Source organism: Apis laboriosa, unplaced genomic scaffold (genome assembly GCF_014066325.1).
Source record: "Apis laboriosa isolate Shangri-la unplaced genomic scaffold, ASM1406632v1 scaffold56_cov145, whole genome shotgun sequence".
Lineage (NCBI taxonomy): Eukaryota > Metazoa > Arthropoda > Insecta > Hymenoptera > Apidae > Apis > Apis laboriosa.
In genome coordinates, this window is record NW_025223765.1 from 645,722 (window position 1) to 669,527 (window position 23,806).

At 26.7% G+C, this 23,806-nt stretch overlaps 2 protein-coding genes across 10 annotated transcripts in view; one reads left to right on the forward strand and one right to left on the reverse strand.

Annotated features, from left to right (window-relative positions):
* LOC122717708 (mitogen-activated protein kinase-binding protein 1) overlaps positions 1-23,806 on the forward strand; it is a 148,028-nt gene that overhangs the window by 33,611 nt on the left and 90,611 nt on the right. The window contains exon 3 of one of the 9 annotated variants that reach the window (XM_043942024.1): positions 20,246-20,315. The exons of the other annotated variants lie outside the window; for them this stretch is intronic. The gene's annotated coding sequence lies outside the window, so the exon portion shown is untranslated. The remainder of the gene's footprint in view (positions 1-20,245; positions 20,316-23,806) is intronic. 9 annotated transcript variants of the gene reach the window in all.
* On the reverse strand, positions 5,382-23,660 carry LOC122717711. Its single transcript, XM_043942043.1, has 3 exons — positions 23,604-23,660; positions 6,185-6,487; positions 5,382-5,561 (listed from the first exon to the last, which is right to left on the reverse strand). Exons 1-3 carry the CDS (start codon positions 23,606-23,608, stop codon positions 5,558-5,560), a joined length of 312 nt encoding a protein of 103 aa, XP_043797978.1. The 5' UTR covers positions 23,609-23,660; the 3' UTR covers positions 5,382-5,557.

A 23,806-nucleotide genomic window follows, 5' to 3' on the forward strand; every position in this document is an offset into this window, starting at 1 on the left:
AATAGTATAAAGCAATTTTAATAAGCATTATTAAATTAACTAAAACCTTCTCATACTTTTACTGAACTTGAAATATATAGTTAACATCATTTTAGGCAACTTTCTTCTTTTCTTCTTTAGTTTTCAAGTTATTCATAAGAAATTGTTTGAATCTTGCTTAGAAATGATGATACTATCACAAATGTACATACACATAGACAAAATTGAATATTATATATTTATATATAATTGAATATAGACAAAATTGCTTAAAAAATTAATAATATGTTCCAAATTCTAAAAGCAATGAAAAGGAAGCTAATTCATAGATTAATTTTTTTTTTTTTTTTATGAAGTATCTTAAAAATCTCAAATATGAGATTGTAAACCTTCCTAGTTTAAAAATCATAATATACATATAGTATACGTATATACATATACCATAAAAGTGAATCACTATCTATCTTCTATATCCTGTCTTAACAAGATCTTTTAAACTCCCATTAAATACATATTTATACTCGCTCATTCTCATTTACGATGTTTAAACAAGAAACAAGTGTTACGTAAAGGTCGTATAGATAATTAATAACCATAAGGACATAAACTCTAAATCTGTAAACTATACGCCATAAATATCCTTAATTGATCGATTTACGAACGCAGCATGCGTCGAAAGTTGTTCGATGTAATAGTTGAAAGAGTGGGGATAGCGAAGGAGTGAGAAGGAAGGAAAAAACAGGAAGGAAAGATAGACGAGTCGGAGAACTCCGGTCGATAATTCGTAGGTTTATATTCGTCTGCAGTCGCTGCATCGGTCGTGAAAAATTTATTTGTCTAGCCCTCGTAACATTTTTGCAGTTGGACAGGATCTAACAAATAATTCGTCTCGCGCTTAAATAATATATCGCGATTCCAGACTCGCTTCTCTTAGTAAGAGAATATGTCTACGTACCCTATGACCTTGAGTCCATAAAATGACAATTTTATTACGGTCTTTCCCAGACGGCCACCTAATACACTTGTAGCTGTGCTCGTATAAAATATGTTTTCGTATAAAATGTTTTTTGATATAAAAATGTTTTACAAGTTTCTCTGGAAATAGTTTTGGAAATTTAAATTGAGAAGTACGCTAATAATAAGAAGTTTAAATATAAAAAACTCCAATGTGTTTAATTATATTTATTTAATATATGTCTAAAATATATTGTACAAGAATGAATAAACGAGATAATATATCATATTTTGGTGAAACATTTTATTATTTAGAACGCATATTATAAATGAATGATTAAATTGAGAAAAACTAAAAAATAAATTGAAAAAAGAAAATTTTCAAAATGAAATTTCCATAAACAAATAACTATTTGAAAATTTGTCCCATTTTTTATTTTTTAAAATTTCTAATACAATCTAAATAGATTGTAACTATTTATTTCGATTCCTGATTGTTATTAATTAATGAGGGAAAAAGAAGACAAAAGATTCATTTGTTAATTCTGCTCGTTTATGTTAATTTTTAGCCAATGTACCTATATATAACCTTATCTTTCAAATTTAATATATCGCCTTCCCTCTCTAAAGGTTAAAAATCTATTTTAACTTTTCTTCAGCTCTGTGAATATATATATTTTCATGGTATATATATATATGTAAATGCAATGTGTGATCTTTTGGTAAAAGCTAACCCTATTCTAGTGATAAACAAACAGTATATAAAGCACGAGAATAGTTTTTTTTTTTTTTCATCTTTTAAAACTCACAGTGTAAACTCAAAAGAAAGAAATGAATTTTAATAGATACAGCGATGGAGTTAATTTTCATGAAGCGCGTGTAAATTTTTCGTTGATGGAAGATCAAACAGAGATCGTCGTGTCTAGTTCTCTAACCCACCTTTCAAAAAAGTGAAAGAAGGAGGGGAAAAAAGAGAAAAACTGTAACTCTGCTTGTCGACCAAACTCAGCCCGCCTTTTCCTTTTCATCGAGCAGAGACGCGATCTTCGTATCTCTTCGAGAGGTGTTTGCTGAGCAAAGATTATGATAAAGCTGAAGCAACTCGGTAATGTTGACGTTGCCTCGTTGCACTGGACCCAGCACAGTTTGCCGTTCACGGATAACGAGTTAAACACGATAACGCTTTACCGTGACGCCGACGATGATAAGTAAATTAGAAAGAAGGCGGTGGTACATGGCAAAAAAAAAAAAAAAAAAAAAAATTCTTCAAACGACCGACAGTGATTCAGCACACCAAAGTTAATTATTTTTTTCAAGTTTAGTTATTCTATTAAATTTTTTGTCAGTATCCAAGTATATAGATCGATTTGCACTTCAGTCAGATTAAGTTAGGTTAGGTTAGGTTAGGTTAGATTAGGTTAGATTAATTAAAGAAATTTTCGTAACGATTGATATCGATTCAGATATCAAGATTGATGATTTTTTTTCACATTTAATTAATTTGTTAATCCTTAGGGCAATAATTTGTATCAGTTAACAGGTTAATTAATAAAATTTTCGATCGATTGATTCGAATGCAAAATGTTGCAAAATTAATGATTTTTTTTAGAGTTTAATTAAATTATTGATTCTTGTGTCAATATCTAAATGTGAGGATAATTAAGATATTTGTATAAAATATTTTTTCTATTCGCTTCTATTTTCCAATGTATTCAAAACTAATGTTTTTACTATTAATAGATATTTCTTTTTGTAAAATGATAAAATTATTTTAACATTGAAAATAAAAAGAGTTTACACTGTGAGTTTTAAAAGATAAAAAAAAAAAAACTATTCTCTTTATATGTGCTTTATATACTGTTTGTTTATCACTAAAATAAGGTTAGTTTTTACCAAAAGATCACATATTGCATCTACATTATCATGTAGATTAGATGTGATATACAACGATGATACGTAAAAGAAAAGTTTATTTAAATAAAAATTTGTTTTCAATTTAATTTTCAAATTAAATTGAATAAACTATTTTCGAAGTAAATTTCTCTAGAATTTTCATCGTTTTAATTTTCTTTCCATACTGTTTAATATACTTTAACGCGGATCGATATACCATTGTCGAAATTCAATCAAGCAGGTATATACATCTATGGTGTAATTGCACATAGTTCGGATCATAGGAACGGCTAGATGCACTACTGTGAAGCCTTAAGCGCTTCTACGTGACTTTTGTTGCAGATTGTGGCACGTTTCCTTGTATTCTGTTATTTCTCCCCTTATTAGGTCTTACTTAAAAGTTGTGCTTTATCTTCCTAACTAGATTGTTGCTTGTCTTGTGTTTTCCATTTTTTAACGACACGTATAATCAATTTAATAAATAATGGTGAAAAAGTCGATAAGAATATATTTCGATTACACATCTCGTTACTTCTTAAAATTGAGAACTTTGCAACAAGGGAAGAACAAATTTATGATAATTTTAGAAAAATTAATTTAGAAAATTATTTGTAGAATAATTATTTTGATTTAATAATTGCTGCTTTTACACATAATTTGGCATGTATATTAATATATATTCTTATATTTTATGTATATCATAAAATAATAATTAATTTAAATATGTTTATAATTTACTACAATAAACTATATATTTTCAATAAATATTTTATATTTTATTTGTTTATAAAATAATTGCTACATAATAATTGATAAAGTATATATTTTCACACAATAATTATTAATAATTCTTTATTTTGATCAGTTTTCTGTAGCGAAAATAAACAATAAAATATAATTTATTAATTCATTATTTTTTTTGAAAATTTCTGTTAAGTTTTAAATAAAATAAATCCAAATTTGTATTTTTATTAATAAATCGTTTCTTTTTTTTATCAACATCTTTCCACTTAGTTTATATCGCACGATATATAATTCTTTTTAATTATTATAACATTTATACAATAATTCGAACAGTGTCAAAAATAGATTTGGACGATGCAAGATCCTCGATTTGTTTGGAATCTGGATGGAGAAAATAAAAAAAAAAAAAAAAAGAAATATTCCGAATAAGAATCGAAAGGAAAGATGACTGTTTCGAAACGTGGCTTCAAAAGCCGTGTATCATTTTCCTATTAATCAGAGCGTTAACCGATTGTACGCGTCGAGAAGGTCTAAGGAAGTATGCTAATAGTGAGGATAAACGCGATATCGTCGAAAATATTTTCACTGAATGCCACGTTGGATTCTGGTAATATACATGTATACAGTATGTCTGAAAAATAACGTGATTCATTTTCTTATGCTTTCTGGAGACGCCATCTTGTTTGTGAAATTTTATAGGTTATGTATATTTATGAATTTTTCACAAGCAAGAAAATAATACGAGTGACAATGATGAGAAGTGATAAAGTAAATTGCATAAATTAAGGAAACCACCTTATTTTGTGTAGATTGTCAATTCGATTATTTTTTAAACATACGGTACGTGTATTGCTGATACAAAGCAAAGAAATTAATCGTTTCGCTACAAAAGACGGTACTTGGAAAAGAAGCGCAATTACCATGGCACTTCGTCTTTAATTAGAAACTATGCTAACAATAACATCGTGACTCGACTAAATCGTTGAAATTAAGAAAATTTGCACGTAGGCGAATCGCTCGTGCCTCTCTTTTAGATTTTAATGCCTTGTTTGTTAGTCGTATACCAACCGTAAACAATCGGGAGGAACGAATGTTTCCATTAGTTCCCGCCATTGATTTGGCGAAAGTAGACGAAATTTCCCTTGAGACATTTGCTTTAATGAAAGAATAGGCGAATTGTATTACTAAAGTTGGAGATGTTAACTAAATTCAAATCGAGATATCAAGATTTTGAATTTATTTAACAATGGTACGTATTACAATGGTACGTGTGAATTAAAGGTATTTGAACCTCTGTGTAATTTTTAATATTTATGTAGCCGTGTATTGTTTCGTGTGCATTTAACTTTTGCTCTCGAAAGAATTTTAATATTTTTTCCTTTTCGAACGAACACCTTAATTAAAAACTGGATTTAAGATAAAAATTGTACAATTAATAGGTTCAACACTATGGCAAGAGCAACATTAGAGCTATTATTTAATTTTTTTAATTATTATTTTTACTTTTGTATTTTTTAAATATTCAAATTATTATATTTCTTTACGTGATAAAGATTTGATCGATCTATTACTACTAAAATATTCATATTTTATAATTTCTTATTAATTATAATTTTTTCTATTTATTAAAAAAATATATTTTCTTGTTTTATTTAGTGTTCGTAGATTTCGAATCAGTTGCATCAAAAACTTTTGACTTTGTTATAATCTTAAAATCTAAAAATGATCTTAAAATTAATTTTTTATTTTTGCAAATTTTTTACATAATACGTAGAGATTCGTTGAATTTGAATGTGTTACAAGGAATCGTAATAGTGGGATTTTTTCTTGGCAATTAATGTATTTGAAACAATATAATTGAATTACGGTGACCAATAATCTCGTTGCGTGATGCAATCTCTGTAACGGTGCTTCGTGTACTCGTCGTTATTTGCTGGTTGACTGGGAATCCAAATGGTTTTCCGTCTGGTTACTGGTCATCCACCGATCAACTGTGAGATTATTGGATTGGTATCTTAATTCTAATGAATGTAACGATTGTTTTCAGCAAAATGTTAAATTCCAATATAAAATAACCAAATTCTCAATAAAATTATTAATATTTACAGCTTTACTGAAAATAATATTAATTAAAGTATTAATTGAATAAATGCAATATATTTTATTTATTCAAAAACAAGATTAATATTATAAACAAATTTTAATGTCAAAATTTATAAGAATTTCTAAAAAAGTTTCTAAAAGTTCAATTTAAATTTTAATATTTTTTTCCGAAGCTCATTCGATGAAAAAATAAAGCGAATGATAAATCGAAAGTTTATTACAAATTAAAGTTTTTCAAACAAAATAGAGGGTCGCAATCCATAAATACCAACTCGCCACATAATGCTGGGAACATATTCTCTTAATCATTGAGTTTTTTTTTTCAAACTCGTGTGATCATTTTACAAAAAAACATTTCTTCTTTCGTATGTCGATATTATTCAGTCGGTAACTTTCTCTCGTAGCTTTCGAGTTCGTTTCGGGGAGTGGCAATGATAAAAGAGAAAGAGTTCGCATAAATGTTCGATAAAATTATTTTGTATGTAGGATTAATTCAGTTGACGATACTCACAGTTCAATTCTTTTCATCTCTATGGTTATTTTAATCATGGAGAGTCGAGACGAGTCGGTGCAGCGGCAACGGTAAGTTGGCTTACAAGTCACGTTCTTTGTCTCGTCGTCCCATCTCTGACAATGCGGCTGGTAGACGCAAGACAGGCGATACAGCCAATCGTCCCAACCAAGTAGCAACGCGTGACGTGCTTCACTAGCTAACCGGCTGTTGCTGCTCCATACGCTACTGCGCATCTTATGGGACCTTGGCAGTGACCAGAAGTAAGAGAAACATGGCCGTATAGGGAATGTAGCGTGTAGTCTGAACATAAAAGACATTGTGTAAAGTTAATTTGTAGAATATAAAATTGGAAGGAAAAGAAAGTATATCTATCTTTTTCAATGTTAAAATTGAGAGTGTATTCTATAAAAAAATTTAGTAATTAATAGTGATATGATTGTCATTATTTGGAGAAAGTGTATATGTATTTATTTCTGTATCATTTGAAATTGCATATAATCGCTGGAAACATTGCAATCTTGTATCTTAGCGATTTGATAAATAATAATATATGAATATATTAATTATCTTTAATTAGAACCTACTATTAATTTTTAAGTCTTTGTATTTTTATATTTATTTGTTAGTAAATGTTTTCAGCAATTGTTTTCTAGTCTATACTTAGGATTATATTTTTTATTTAATTTTGAAAGATGATTAGAATGATTTAGAATATTAATTCTATTGTTTATTTTATTATTCCATTATATTTAGGATTATATTATTTTTACATAAATCTCTATATATATTTTATTACATTATATACGAAATAGATATATTTATATTTCTTTAAAAAATTTTTTTTTTAATTTCAAGAAAAGTATCATACTTAAGAGTGTTTTTTTCCAATTTTGACAAAATTTTTCTTTTCATCTTCGGTTTCAATTCCGCGAAACGAACGATACGACTTCAACTCTGACTAACCATGCAACCACACGTATGCGTTTACGTCTCGTTTTTCCAAACCTCGATCACGAGCCATCGCGACCGCCACTCTCCTGGAATTCTTTGTTCCGCGTTCACAACCTTCCGCACACTTCTCCTCCTCTTGGTACGGGTCAACGAACCGACCGAGCGAAACCGTTCGCGTTTGCTTTGAGATAATGGTATCGATCATCCTCGATATGGATAATACTAGAACGTCTGATTAAGCGATACCTTCGCTCCTGTATTATCGATATAATGTATAATAAGAGGACGAAAAAACATAAAAAACTGTTTATTCGAGCGGAGATATCAGTGTCTGGTATAATAATGATTTTAAGCCTTATATATTGCTATATATTATTATATATTGCTATATATATATTGCTATATATTATTTACAAAATAATATATAATAAAAAAGAATAATATAATACGTATAAATTACGTATAACATTATATCTATATAATTTATTTTTATTTTTAATTTATTTTATAATATAATATGTATCTTGTATATAATAACATATTGCTTACAAAAAATTGTATATTTGACTAAAAAGAAAAGTTAAGTATATATATATATTAATTTAGAATTGAGTTTCTTTTATAAATTTTTAAGCCTTTATGATCTAACTTTTAAATCTTTAAAAAATTTTTTATGTATTTATATAAATAAAAAAATTTATAATTTTTAGAATATGAAAAGAAAATGTTCATCATAACAATGAATTTTTAAGATATTCATCGTTAACTTGATAAGGAAATAATCCTTATCAGAAACAGAAGTTATTAATCAATTCAACAAATTATAGTAATGAAAATTATCGAAAAATTTTCTTTTCAATATGGAATTAAAAAACAAAAGTTAAAATCAAAAACATCTTTTTAAATCAAATCATTTAATGTAAATATTGTGTAAATAATATAAAAAAATGGCAAATTCTATTTTTATATATTGCTATATATTATTTACAAAATAATATATAATGAAAAAGAATAATATAATATGTATAAATTACGTATAACATTATATCTATATAATTTATTTTTATTTTTTAATTTATTTTATAATATAATATGTATCTTGTATATAATAACATATTGCTTACAAAAAATTGTATATTTGACTAAAAAGAAAAGTTGAGTATACATATATTAATTTAGAATTGAGTTTCTTTTATAAATTTTATTGCCGATGCAACATTGTAACCTAAAAAAATTAATCATATTAATTTTAAAATATTCTGCATTTACTTTCGAGGCACACTTCACTTTTCGAAATACAAATTACGAGATTTCCAAAGAAACGATGGAATTTTCACGAGCGAATAAACGCACGGGTGTTGTACAAACTAGAGCAAACTAGAGTAGATCAAAGACGCCGGTTAACCGAGTAGTAGTTAACCACTCGACTGGCAATCGGTCTCCCCTATAGAACCTTGACAGTGACAATCACCCATGCGAACCAAGTTATCTCTTTATAACACGGTGATTTCTTTGCCGTATTTATTTTTTTATATGTCGAAATCTTAATCTTTATTACATGATATTCAACTATATTAATTCTCCGTAATTGAAATATCTTATCTCATTTAACATTTTGAAATATATGAAAATTATAATTTTTATCATTTTTGTGATGTCTTTATTAAGAAAAATAAATTGAATTTGATTCCAAATCTTCAAAATGCACGTAGGATTTTCTAATCATATTTCTTCTAATCATATTTAAATATTAAAGAATTATGTACATTTCAATATGAAAAATAAAAAAAGATTAGATTTTAAGAGGACAGTATAATTAATATATAGTCAGATGTTGCATTTTAGTCTAATGTGAATTTCAACTTAGTCCACGTTTGTTAAAATGTATATATCCTTCTGTGCTACGAAGCTTATACTGTTCTTCCACACATCTGGAGGATTATTTCTACCATTCTTAGAATGGTGGGGGATCCTCTTAAACCCAGTGAAGCGAATAATTTCACACGGCCAATACAACATGAATTTCTTTAAATGTTTGTTCTCTATTCTTCTTCGTCTTCACTAATTATTATTTTCTATTCCATCGTTAGCAAAGAAAAGTAAAACTAGAATTTTATATTTTTAGTAACTACCATATTATATAATTTGCAATTAATTTCGAATTAAACTTATCATATTAAATTTAAATTGCATTAAATTTTAATAAATTATTATGCCAATAATGGAATCATTAAATATCATTTTCTATGATTTTGTTCATAACTTTGTAAAAAATTTTTTAAATATAATTCAAACTATTTTATTAATTTATAATAATCTATATATTATATTATATTAGCTTATAACAATTTAAAGATTAACCCTTATATTATGCACAATCGTGTATCTATTTCACTTTAATATTCTTTTTTATATTTTTAACAAAATGTGTCAAATCCTCATTCTTTAAATTTTACGTTTAAAAGCTGTTTTTACTTAAATTTATATTCTGCAATTTTTAAAATTTATCGTTAAAAATATAAAAAAATTATTTACAAAACGAAGAATTAACACAGAGACTCATAAACCAATTAGTTGAGTCAAAGCAAGGTTTTGACGAAACGTAGAAAAGGCGATAGAGGTTAGACGTGCACGATCGCGCATGCACGCAACCGCACATATATCAATCGAACGCGACAAAGCGTGAGAGAAAGGTATAACGACTTAGCACGATGAACGAGCAGCGCAAAAAAATTCTTCGTATCTTTTCTTCGTGCAACTTTTCCGCGAATTTCGTTCTCTCTTTTTGTTTTGACTCGAAAAACGTGAGATTGTGTCTCGACGAAAATAAAATGTCTCGAAAGTTTTAGTCATCGAGAATTTTTCTCACTGTCGCCAGCCTACATTCAACAAAACGTTTGATTTCAAACTGTTGCTTCTTGGCTAGAATCGATGCCATTTTCCTCCTATTATCACCAATTATATATTATAGTATTTGTTTTACTTCAAGTGGTATTGATTTAAAATAAATCAATGCAAATTATGTACCATATACTACAATATAGAAATATGAGATTCTTAACACGAAACGACTATTTGGCTTTGGTCCTCGAGTATTCATTTTTGTTTTGCTGATATTTTTATCCCACATGTAATACTGATGAGAACTGAATGAAAACAAACGAATAAGGAAGAATAAAATAAAATTAGAAATTTTCGATTTAAAATTAATTATGTTGAGTTTGATTTAATTCTCATTATATAATAAAAATATTTTAAATAAAAAATCAAAATTAAATTTTTTCTATATATATAAATACCAAATAACAATAAAAAAAGCCTTCGAATTCCTATTGAACAGGAAGAATTAAATTATAAAATTAACAGATTTTAAGGCGATTTCTTAAGTAAGAATATACAAAGTTACGAACTGCTAATTATAGAGCTCTACATATACTATATATTCGAATTTTTTTCATGAATATCGAAATTCGATATTAAATTACGATAAGTATAATTATTCTTTTAATTTCTTTAATGCTTAAATTTCCAATTTCTCTTCTAGTATTTATCCACGTTCGTCATTGTGAACAAAATGAAAGGTAATGAAAACGAAAGGTTAGAGAATTTCGTATCCTTAATGCGCTCGCAGCTGGTCTCGAGTGTCATCGCTTATAACGAATAAATATTGCATTGCACGGATATGCGATCGTTAATCGATACGACGAAGCATTATCTAATTAATTATACGATAGATTAACGGGTTAACAAATTAATTCAACGCGCGACATAATAATTTATTTTGCATTGTCCCGTAATTGGTGGGCTGAATGAAAGAGAAAGCTTTCCGTGAATCGCGGCTCGGCGAAAAGGGAATGCAAATTATTCTCGGATCCTGCGCCTTATTTGTCACCGTTGCCGGATAGATTAAGCCTCGGACACGGATCTAAATAACATCCGCTCGGCGCGTTAATCGAACGACAATAAAACGTTACGTCGTAATATTATCCTCGAAAAATGTTATTTCCTGCTGACTATATAATTGTTCACATTGTTACGCGAGTGTGCGATGACTTGCAGCCGGAAAAGTTATTTTAATTTTACACCATTGAAAATAAATATTGTTAATGGTTATTTAATTTTAATGGAGTTAGGTTAGATCGATGGATTTAGAAAATCGAATAAGTTATGAAATTAATTTTTATATAGCTTTCTTTATATATTTTATTTACTTTTAAACAGTTTTTAACCTATGAATGTATATATTTATAATTAATTCACTGGAAGTATTCTGTATGAACATTTCAAATCCATCATTTTTTTAATATATTGTATAATCTTGTATTTTATATATCCTTTTTACAGAATATATTTATTGACAGAAGTTGAAAGACTAATCTAATCATTCGCATATTTCTTTATATTTTTTTATCTTTATTTGTTCTTTATACAAGCATATTCAAGAAAAAAGTTATTGCTTATTGATACATGGATTACGATTTCCTTATGTATATGTATATAATTCCTTATATTATTCATCTCAGAGGATAAAAAAAGATACAAATAAATTCACAAACGATTAGTTTATTTCTTAACGTTTTGCAAAAATATATAAATATATAAGTACGAAGAGAAATTGGAAATTTAAGCATTGAAGAAATTAAATAATTATATTTATCAAATATTCATGAAATATATAAATATATTTTTTTATATAATATTATATAAAAAATATATATATACTCGAAATTTGAATCACCACTAATAAATTTTAATAAAACTGCAATATACGATAATTGATTTATTTTAATGATTATATACGTTCAAAGTTCGAAATGTCTCATCATTTGCGTTTTCCATTAACAAATTTACAATCAGATAAATGGGACAGATGATTAAAATTCGATCAAACGTGGATACTCAATGACGAGCATTGTAAAAATTATCGCGACGGATTTGCGGTTCGTAAAATTACCGGTTCAAGGACAGATGGAGGACACTGTTCGCGTGATACACCAAGATAGAGGTGCGCTTCTCTCGTGAATTGCACTAAAATAGCGTGACCGATCATTTCGTAACGATCTCGTTACCGTTAGTCAATCTCTCTTTCTTCGTAACTGTCGCGAAAAAGAAACTGCATTTGTCGCGAATATTATTTAAATATCGTTCTGATATAAAATAGAGATATTGCTTCTTGAAATAAAATTTAATATAAGAATATGATGAAATGAGAAGTATGAGGGGAAAAGAAAAAAAGTTGTAGGGAAAAAATTGATTTGTATATATAAAGAGAATAATTTAAAATAGCTTTCTTTATTTTATACGTAGAAACTTAGTTTAATAACTCTTCGCGAGCCATCGTGTAAAAAAAAAAAAATTTAAATTGTCATAAGACGAATGTCACGTTTGTTATTTTTGACCAATGACAGAATTTCTTTCGTTATAAAATAAATTAACCCAGCTGGTTCTGATCTTTGATCCGTAAGAGAATTTCTCTTCTCGTTTGAGTTATAAAACAAAAAACTAATAATAATCATCTGTTCATTTTGTGTCTCATAAAAGAATTTTCAATTTGGTTATAAAACAAATTTGCGACGTCGAGTCATTCATTTTTTGATTTATTAACGAAATTTCTCTTTGGTTTATACGAGTTGTGTATATAATTTTGTGCATGCCGCATATGTTACTTTTTTTTTTTTATTCGTTTTTCCTCATTACAAAATAAAAATATTTAATGAAAAGTTTAACACCTCGCGGCCTTAGGCGATCCTTAACTATCGAAGAGATTTAACACGGTAATCGTTGGCGAAAAATTGTTGTGGCAGCAGCAGCGAAATCGTTGGTTTGCATCACGCCTTACTTTTCACACTATTCTGTATCGTCGTATATATCAGGTTGTCTACGGATTAAAAACCCGTTTCTTATCTTATTATCAGATACAAAGAACGAAAAATACGTTTTATCATCGATATATTAATGGTAAGATAAGAGCTTCATCTGATGCATTATGGAACGTAAATATCCCGTAAATCATTGCGCATGCTAGACAGTGTACATCATATGTGCGTAACTTATTAGCCAAAAGTTTGGAATCATTAATATAATTCAAGAACTGAACCGAAAGTTAGGTTAGAATTTCATTTTCAAGGAAAAATTCTTTCTGTTAATTTTTCGTTGATAACAAAATTGGAGAAAGATTTAGTATAGAATATTCGTAATTTTCAAAATTAAAATAAATATTTTTATTTCTATTTTGTTTCTATTTTTCAACGTAATTTATTATTTTTTCTATTAATCATTTTTTTTTAATGTTAAAATAACATCATTGTAACGATGAAAGCAAAAAAAAAAAATTTAAGCCAATTACTTGGATTTAAAAGAATAAAAAATTATCGTATTTTTCTTTTTAATGAATAGACGTGCACTGTATTATATATAGTATTCCATATAGTATGTGTTTATCATAAAATAAATTAAACATAAATTATGTTTTATTAAATAAATAGTCTGATGAAATCGATTATTTTCGATTTAGAAATGTTACAATTTATTTTAATATGTCAGTAGATTCGATAATCGGTACTCTAATTGAAAATTTTTGGCCAATAGTTTACATCGTAATACTCTTTCTATTGCATCAAACTTCGAGACACATAGACTTCCTGTCGAGCGAATCGTTTCCTGATTCTAACTCGATACGAAACTCGTAATTATATCGGCGAAAAGTTGTTCGGTTCCGTTTTGTCCGGATTCTTTGGCGGCACAGTTAAATCGATTTCCGATCCGTTTATCAGTTTTTCGTATTTTTCCTGGTGCTTTACGAAGTCTTTTTGGGCCAACAGAACATCGGAAAGATACCGCGATCGAGCGACGACGAACATACAGGGGTTGACCTATTTAACCACAAACGTTTTATTTCGTCGAAATTCTTCTTGGAAATGAGAGATGGATCTGGACCTGGATTCCATCCTCTTTAGAGACCAGAATCTAGATTGCAAAGAACGAAACAACCCATTCCAACCTAGCATTTCTTCAAAGAAACACGACACATTTTCGATAAGACTGGAACTGAAAACCGATGCACAATTGCGAAACGTGTCAATTACTCATAATCGTAGGTTAGGTTACTTTTCCTAACGATGTATGGTAGGCTCGTTGAATTACGGCCTGTATCACGTGACTATAGCGCTTACATAGGCGAAACGAACTGTCATTTGTATGTGTTTACCTACTGTTGGCAATGATGCATTGATGCTTTTACCATACATGTTTGCAATCTATATCGAAACTGTAAACATTGCTTGATTAATAAGTCTTTCTGAATTTACCTTAGAATAATATTTTTGAATAAAAATTATTATATTTATATATAAATTTATATTTATATTTTTATTTATATATAAATATTTTTGGATAACGAAAATTGAAAACCAAATTGAACATTCACGAAATAATAAAATTAAATTTTTATTTCGATATAACTTGATCAGAATGTCTTTCGTTTGTATTTTGCTGAGCAGAAAGACTTAAGAATTAAAATAAAAATTTTTGTGAATTTTATAGCATTAAAAGAAATGACGTATAAGTTATTTTAATCAATTTTTATTACTTTAATTAGATATGATATGTGTATAGTGTTTCTGTGATATAAATATGAAACTGAGGTTCATGATAAATGTGAGAATTTTATCTCTACTATTAAGACAAGTCTCCGGGGAAATCAGTCAAGCGATTAATATGATGTGCTACTCTAATTGACGAGATAAGCTTTTTTATGAACAGTATGCAATGGAATTTTATTATTGTTGGTTTTTTGTTAGTGGAAATATTATTTTCATATTTGATAGATATTTCTGATTATATTATATTAAAATGAGATGAAATTGATATAATTTACATAATATTTAAGTATTATTTAATAAATAATGTAAAAATATAAAATATAAATATAGTTATAGAAATTACAGAATTAAATAATGTATATTTTAATTTTCTAAAATTATTTTTAATATTCTCAGATTATATTTATTATCAAATTTTTAATATTATATTGGCTGCTAAGATATAATGTAAATTTATGTGTTTAGAATATGATTAAATCAAAGAAATTACATATATATTTATAACTAGAAAACATCAAATTTATTTCAATTTAATAACTTTTTTCATTTTTTCATATCAATATTTTTAAAATATTATTATTATTAAAAAATTTAGTCTCGATTAAACTTCATATATTTGATAAAATAAACTTTAAAAAAAAAACATTAAAATTCGAATAAATTACAAAAAATATTGATATTGCGAAACTAATGTTCTTTCTCTTCAATGTATCGATAAATATCGATGACAATTTAATGCCGACATTTCGATGTTTGTCATATTTTATCAACCCTACTCACACCATTACTTTTCTGCCTCTAGGTCATTGCGATTCTCACGCTCTCTTTACGACATTTAACTGTATGTGCCGCTGACAGGAGAACGCGATAGTGTTCATTCGGTTTCCACCGTTGCGTCAAACTCGCGCGGCGCGATAATAAATCGTGCTCGATCGAGATTTACGCTTACGTTTTCATCTCTCTATCTGCCCTTTATCCATTCAAACTGGGAAAAATATCGTGAATCGAACTGAAGATTGATTAAAGGTGTAATCACACCGATATAAATGCGACGACAGCAATCGTGATTAACTCTTTTACTAAATTTAATATTGCATATACGCAAAGTAATACAAGAAGATAATGCATAGAATTATTCATTATTTTCAGTTGTTATAATGTACGTATTTGGCTCTAATTATCTGAGAATTATCTCTATAGATATATTATACATGTACGTATATTTAAATCAACACATTATTGTTTAATTAGTATAATTTTTAAATTTCTAGATTTATGATAATGCTTTCATAACGTATATTTAATTCTTCGTTTTGATTAAAAAATGGAAATCAATAAAAAACTTATATAGTTTTTTGTTAGATTTAGTTTGTGTGTATAAAAAGATCGATATCGTTCCATTCATATTTGGCGCGTAAATAAATCGAGAATTCTCTATGTGAGAATGAATTGGGTTACCTATTTCCCGTTCCGGTAAAACGGTAAAAACTTCTACAAGTGATCTTTCTCATGGGATGACATTATCCGTGTCGGACAATTCACAGTATCCGGAAGAACGAATCTCCTTTACAATAGAATTCCATTTATCTTAACTCCATTTATTGGTAAGAAATTTTCGAGATTGTCTGGTTTTAATGAATTTTAAATGAGTTCCTATTGTCTGAACCGATCGTTCTCTATTTATAATAGACACATGGACCATTCAATAAATCTAAAAAGAATATGAACGAAATAAAAATATTTTAATAGAAACTTGCATTTAAGTACTATGGTATTAACATTTTCAAAAGACTTATCATTTTTTTTATTCTTATTTATATTCCTGTTTATATTATTCCATCTATTTATTTATTTTCTTATTAGTTAAATCTCGAATTCTCAAATCAATTGCGTTCGATTATCCACTCGTACTTCTCGTCCGAGTGGAGTTTTGAAGTAGATACTTACAAAGTATCGAAATCCCGTCTGAATTTTTCCGACTCGTCTCAAAGTTCAAATTCTTAAGACTCAGATTGCATACTCTTACTATTTATTCATTACTTGAGATTATTTCGCGAATACATGTTTAGAAATTACTCTCACCAATGAAGAGATCTTCTTGGATCCAGTGAAAGTAATTTCACACTGAAATAATAATAATACATCATAAATTTTTTTATAGTTTCTTAATCCTTTTTTATTTTTTATTTCCTACGATTTTAATTTTCAGCAAAAATAAAATAAGAAGTTTGTAAATCTAGCAATTATATCCTCGTAATCAATTTCAAACTGAGCTTATAACGAATAAATATCGCGGCGTGCAATGCCGACATGCATCTGTTATCCAAGCACTATGTGCTATATTATTTTTTCCTTCTCTTGTACACGCCATCTATCTTACGTAAACGTAACTCGCGCGCTTGCCGCGTTAGTTCTTCTATTTTTAGCCAAAGTTATGTCACGTTACCCTACGCGTAACGCGTACTTTCTTTTTCGATAAAACTCATTCAAAGTCTGCCCGCGTTTCGGCTATTTTTGAAACAGCGGAATCTCCAACAGCATTATCCACGACGAGAACCTTTTCAAGGAATTCTCTTTGAATGCGCGCGAAAGGATTCTAAAATAGGTAGGTTAAACTTTGGATGAGTTTATCTAGAGAGTGAAAAAAACGTTTCAAATAACGAAACATCTTTTCCTCTTCCAGACTCTTCCTCGGGAAAAAGTCATCTGTGACCTTAAAACGTGGTATTTATAATGCATATGTAATGTATGTTACCACAAGTTAAGATATGTGTTTAACCAAGTGGTTAAAAAATCTAAAGAAACTATTATTGAAGACATTGAAAAGTGTGGTGTAATAAAAGAAACAATTTTGTTTTATATAAATATATTTTTTTTATCTGTGATATATTCTGTTATTAAAAAAAATAAAGATTTCATCTTATATAAATGATTAATATAAAAATAATACCATCTTATTTTATAATGATTTGTATCATTAAAATATTATTACTTCTAAATTATCCATTATAATAATTATAATAAAATAAATAAATAAATTACATAAATTATCGAAATATAACTTTCTATTGCAATAATAAATTCAATTTATGATCATTTTGAACAATTACGAAAAAGTTCCAATCATTATTCAAATGTATATTTTATTAATTATTTTTGTTTTATTATAATTTACGTTTGAAGTGAATAGTGAATACATAACGGCATATATAATATATAAATATAATAACAGTAAATGAAAATTAAGAAAAATTTAATTGAGAAAAATTTTGCATATATTTTTAATAATATTTTCTGTAATATTCAGAAAAAGATTCTGATTTGATGTAATTTTGTGACTTTTAACATGATAAATTAGGATTAGTAGTGCGGAAAAATATATCTTGATGCCTTTTTCTACATATACATACGTTACATTCGAAATTGATGCGCGCGCCGTGCCGGTTAACTACCATTTGACGTTTGAACATTAGAGCTCATCGCATTGCGTTATATGCTTGCACGCGATTAAATTTAACATCAGTATAATATAAACTAGAACATCATTACATTCGATTCTTCGCAATGCTTTCGTTGAAAACTTATTAATTTCTTTTTTCTCTACTTATCGAAGATTTTATAAAGTTAACCTATTAAAGTTGTTAATATATTTTTAAATTTTCTCAGTTAATGAATAGAATTAATGGATAATTAAAGACAATACAAATTTAAAAAATTAATTTTCTTTACAAAAAAATGTAAATTAAATGAAATTATTTCTTTAATCTTTACGATTAATAATATTATATATAAATAAACTTGATTATTTAAACTATATCTATATTATGATTATATAAACTATATAATGTATAGATACTTTTTTCGGATATATATAAAATTTGATAATATGCTTTTATTGATAATATTCTACTATTATATATAAATATTTTATTGTTTTTAATCATATAGGTAATGAGGAATAAAAAAGAATACATTTTTATTAATTCTAAGATAACTTATGATGTCACTATTTAATTTAAAAAGAATAATTAATTAAAAAGAATAAATAAAATATATTTGTAATTTTTTTTCAATCAATACACATGATTTCATTATATTTTTGATATAATTATATGAAAAAGAATTTCATTCAATTTTAATATTTTTTTCATCTTCGTTTCTTCTTTTAGTTAGAATTAACAATATTATAAAATTTACTAAAAAATATGAATTATTCATTATTATGATCAAAGTAAATTTTGTAAAAATTCTATCATTTTTCTATTTGATTGAAATGAATTAAAAGATTTTCAAATAAATTAGCATACAAATATTTTAACTAAAATCAAAAATTTCATCGTAGAATATTGATCGTAAACTTAGATCACAAAGATCGAAAAATCTTGTCGCGGTTGCCTGACTACTTGTAAAGCTAATGGAAATGTGCCAAAACCTGTGCTAATGCGAGACCGATTCGTGAACTAGGCCGACAGACATTATCTTTAGTAATTAAAATCCCTGCAATCCAGCTCCAACCAGTTGTTCGTTACATCAAAAAGAAACTTTACTCGTTCATTTTACGTAAATTAAAAATGGAAACAAAGTTAAATAAATTCATCTTTTATACCGTAATATTTTCCATGATTAAAAGAAGAAATTAATCATTATTTCCATTCATTATTATTCAAAATTTATTCAAATAAGCATGGATAGTGATCAAATCGATATAATATTGATGATATTCACTCTATATTCAATATTAAAATATTCAATTACAAAAGTCAAATATAAATGTTCTAGATATAATTTTATTTCGAAATAACAATCGATTACTTATATATATTTCAATATTAAATTATTTTTAATAATGCATTTTTAGAAGAGGATTTAAATCTTTCTTTTATTAAAAATCTAGTGAATAGTGAATTTTAAAATGTATGTTAATATAAAATTCATAATTTAAAAAATAATAAATTTTTCTTCTATCCAAAAATTTTGTAATATAATATAATATAATAATCCATTTTTGCCAAGATTAAATGAATATTGGTCAAAAATAGACGTTACATTCATTTTTTTATACATATAACATTTTATATATCTGCTATTTTTATTCTTTTTGCACATGCATGTAATAAATTTAATCGTTACTTTAATGATATATGAATCAATTTAATTTTTTTATGAATATTATTGACTCGATCTTAATTTTGTAAATATTATTGACTCGACCTTAATTTTGTAAATAAAAGACTGACTAATTATATTATTATATTATAGATTTGTTATTCTATTCAAAACTGTGATTATAATCTTTTTTCTGTTAATGTCTTTTATGATATTATTCTTTATAATATTATAAGAATCTTATAATACTGACGTAGAATATTATAACACATATATATGATTAATGTATGATTCCTATGCTTTATAATATAATGTTTAACGGATGGATATTAAAAAAACTGAATGTAATGTTGCGGTGGACGTTATATTCATTGTTTTGATTGGCTTGACCTCGGCTTAGGTTTGACTTTGAGATGACTTTGAGATTGACCAATGAGATGAGAGATGAGATGACAACAAACCATAAAATAGTAAGTCAACAGCTATGTTATTCGAATATATATAAAAGAACAGAAAATAATATGTTTTTTCATTGTCATTAAATGAACGCAGATAAAATTTTATGGATTTTCGTTTTCATGGATTCTTTAATAAATATAGAAGAATTGCTAATTTCGAATTAAAAACAGTTGTTTTTTTCGAATTAAAATTATATTTGGGATTATTTTTCTATCGATATTTCTTATTTTAGAATAAAATATTAAATTAATATTATACTAACTCAAAATTATTAGATGTAATATTAAATAGCTTGATCATCATATATGATCAAATGGATTTTTGAAAATTGATTGATGTTATTGGATTTCGTCTCATTTTATTGTATTTATCAAGGAAAAAACTGAGAAATATTAACGAGATAATTAATGAGACATAATAGATAGAATGTAATAAGTGTATAGCTTATAATCATTGAGTAATTAAAATACAATAATACAATAATATAAATATAGTCATGTTTGATATTGTACGAATTTTAATTAATTCTATTATTTCGATTACACTATTTTGTAATAATATAATAGTAAACAAAAAAATGTACATTTTTCTTTTGCCAATAATTCGATAAATAATGTCAAAATATAATAATTAATTATTTCGTAACAATTAAATCTTTATGAATCATAGATAATGTCGATAATGTTTGCTTTAAATTAACAATTTTAGAAATTGATAGGAATATCTCGTAGTCAGATATTGGATATTACTTTGTTTCATTGTATTTATATTTTTTTGAGATATCTCTGGAGATATCGATACCTATTTGATACTTTATGCATCTATAATGATATCTATTTAATCTCTTTAGAAATTACAAATAGGTATCGATATCTTAATAGAAATATCTTTAAATAAATTTTAAACTTAAAATTAGTTATATTTTATTTACAATTAAGCTGAAGAGATTTTAAGATATTATTGATAATTCGTGTGTTCTTAAAAATCAGAAAAGTAATAATTAAAAACCGGAATCAATTAAAATATATTATTTTAAATAAAATACTATTTCTTAATAATAATATCTAATCTTATTAACGATATGATGTATCATCTAATAAATAAATTTATTAAAATTAATAAATTATAGAAGATTGAATATTCAATAAATATCGAATTAATATCTATCAATTTATAAATTAGTCAATAGAATTTATTACCAGTATCATTTTTAATAATAAACTGAACTATAGGAACGGAAGTCAATATAAATTTGCTCTTCCTTATACTATAAATGTGAACCATGAGTGAACCAGTATCGAAATTAATAGGCTGCTATTATTTGATCCAATGAATCAACTAAATATTCGGTTGCTTCGTATCTAGTACAACAGCCTGTCTTCTGAACGAAAAGAATAGACGATTTGGTGACGCACCATTTACCATGAGGGACATTTTCGATTTGAGCATTCGTTCAAGCGATGGTAGACTTCGATGACATTTGAAATTAGGGTCATCGATGCTTCCTTGTTAGTAACTCCACCCTGAATTTCATCGATAGCAAGGACAACCGGAAACATTCGGTTACGTTATTGCTTATGATTGGAACATTTGCATTTTGAAAAGTAATAAGAATTGATGCGTGAAATATTCTAACAACTCGTAGTTTTTATTTTGCATTTTAATTTCATAACATGTATTTGTTTCTAGATTTATTAATTTTTAATTTTTTAAACAAATTTTTTATTTTTAATGAAATTTAATGAGCATAAATATATATATATATATACAGAGCATTTTTTCTGATATTTATTTTCTGAAATATAACTTTAACAAGATTTTCTTAAAAATAACTCTCTAATGGAAAAAATAGAACATAGGCAAAATTATATTCAAAATTTGACGAAATATTAAAATTTCATCGTTTTGAAAAAAAATTGACAAAAATATTGTTTCTTATATATTTTGCTCTATATACACAAGAATTTTTATTAAAATTTGAATTTTTAGCTTAAATGAATTTTTTTATAAAATAATGTACGAAAACTTTTGTCCCTCACTATATATATCGAAATATATATTAACTTGCTTCCCCTCGCAACAGAAATTACCAGTTTTTTATTCGAGAGAAAAAAGAAATTTTTTGAGTCGATGCCAAACACGGGAATAAAATAGCAAGTTCATATTCGTTATTCATCTCTTGGAGATACCTATATGCATGCCAAATTTTATCCTTCGTCGAAATCGCGAGAAAAAAATAAGAGCGGCCGTTGTTCGAAGGAAAAATGAAAAGGAGGAAAATGAATATCGAATCAGTAACTTCGAAAAATCGTGGATTTTTCTAAGAGTGGTTCTCAACCTATAGATTGCAAAAAGTTTTTACAGAGTAATGCTATAATTTTTAGTTAATGATTTTTAGTATTTATTTATCTTGATATATTATATTGCAATATTTAACAGAAATATTAAAGTGATCTAATTATTGAAATCTCAGTATTATCTTGAATCGTTTAGGAAATTTCAATTGTTAAATTTCTTTGAAACAAGTTTTTATTTTTATTGAAAATAGTTTTATACATTTTAAATTAAAATTTTGTACATTAAGTTAGATATTTATGTACTTACTTAAAATATTTAAATATTTTATAATTTTTTCGAAGTTTAGAATAATAAGAAATTAATCCTGAAAATAAAATAATATGACTATTTATAGAAAGGTAATATTATTAATCATAGGAATAAAATGATGGTAATCCTTTTCATTTTTCATAAATCCATCATTAAATTTAAGAAATTCAAAATAAATATGTAAATTCTTATATCAATGATCAAAAAAACTAACTATATTGCGAAGATAATTTTATGTGCATAGTTTGTAATCTCATTAGAAATATAACTTATATACCCGCTATCGTCGAGTATTCAATAATAGAATAACGATCTAATCTATGCATAGACAAATCATTATGTACAAAAATAGAATTGTCAATATTTAAATGGCTGCACTGCTTTTGAAGTCTATTGACGAGAAAAATAACCTATATAAAAAAATTCCTTATTACTTTGTATCCCAAGTTATTTGAATTACAAAGGAGAATCAAACTCAAAATAGAGAATACTGTTTTAGAATATTATCGCAACACTGTTAAATAGCAAAGCGGTACGTAACTTTCATCGAACCAATGATACCCGATCTCATCGAAATACCGCAAGTCTTCTCGTCCCCTCGATTTTCGAATATTTGGCTGCGATCCAAGCTTTTCTCATCAGACGAAACAGCGTCCCGAGTCACGACATCGAATACGTATTAATGGACAAACCTCATCAACGGTCTGTTAAAGATGCGTTTAACGAACGCCGACACCGACTCTTCTTCCAACACTGTCTCTACAGCTCATAAATCCAGCCAACTAACCTAAGCTACAAATATTCGAAAACGCCTTCTGTAATTGGTTCGATGTGCGCATGCGCGATGCACGTTTTTACGTATACTTACGATATTGTGCATCCTATCATATATGTC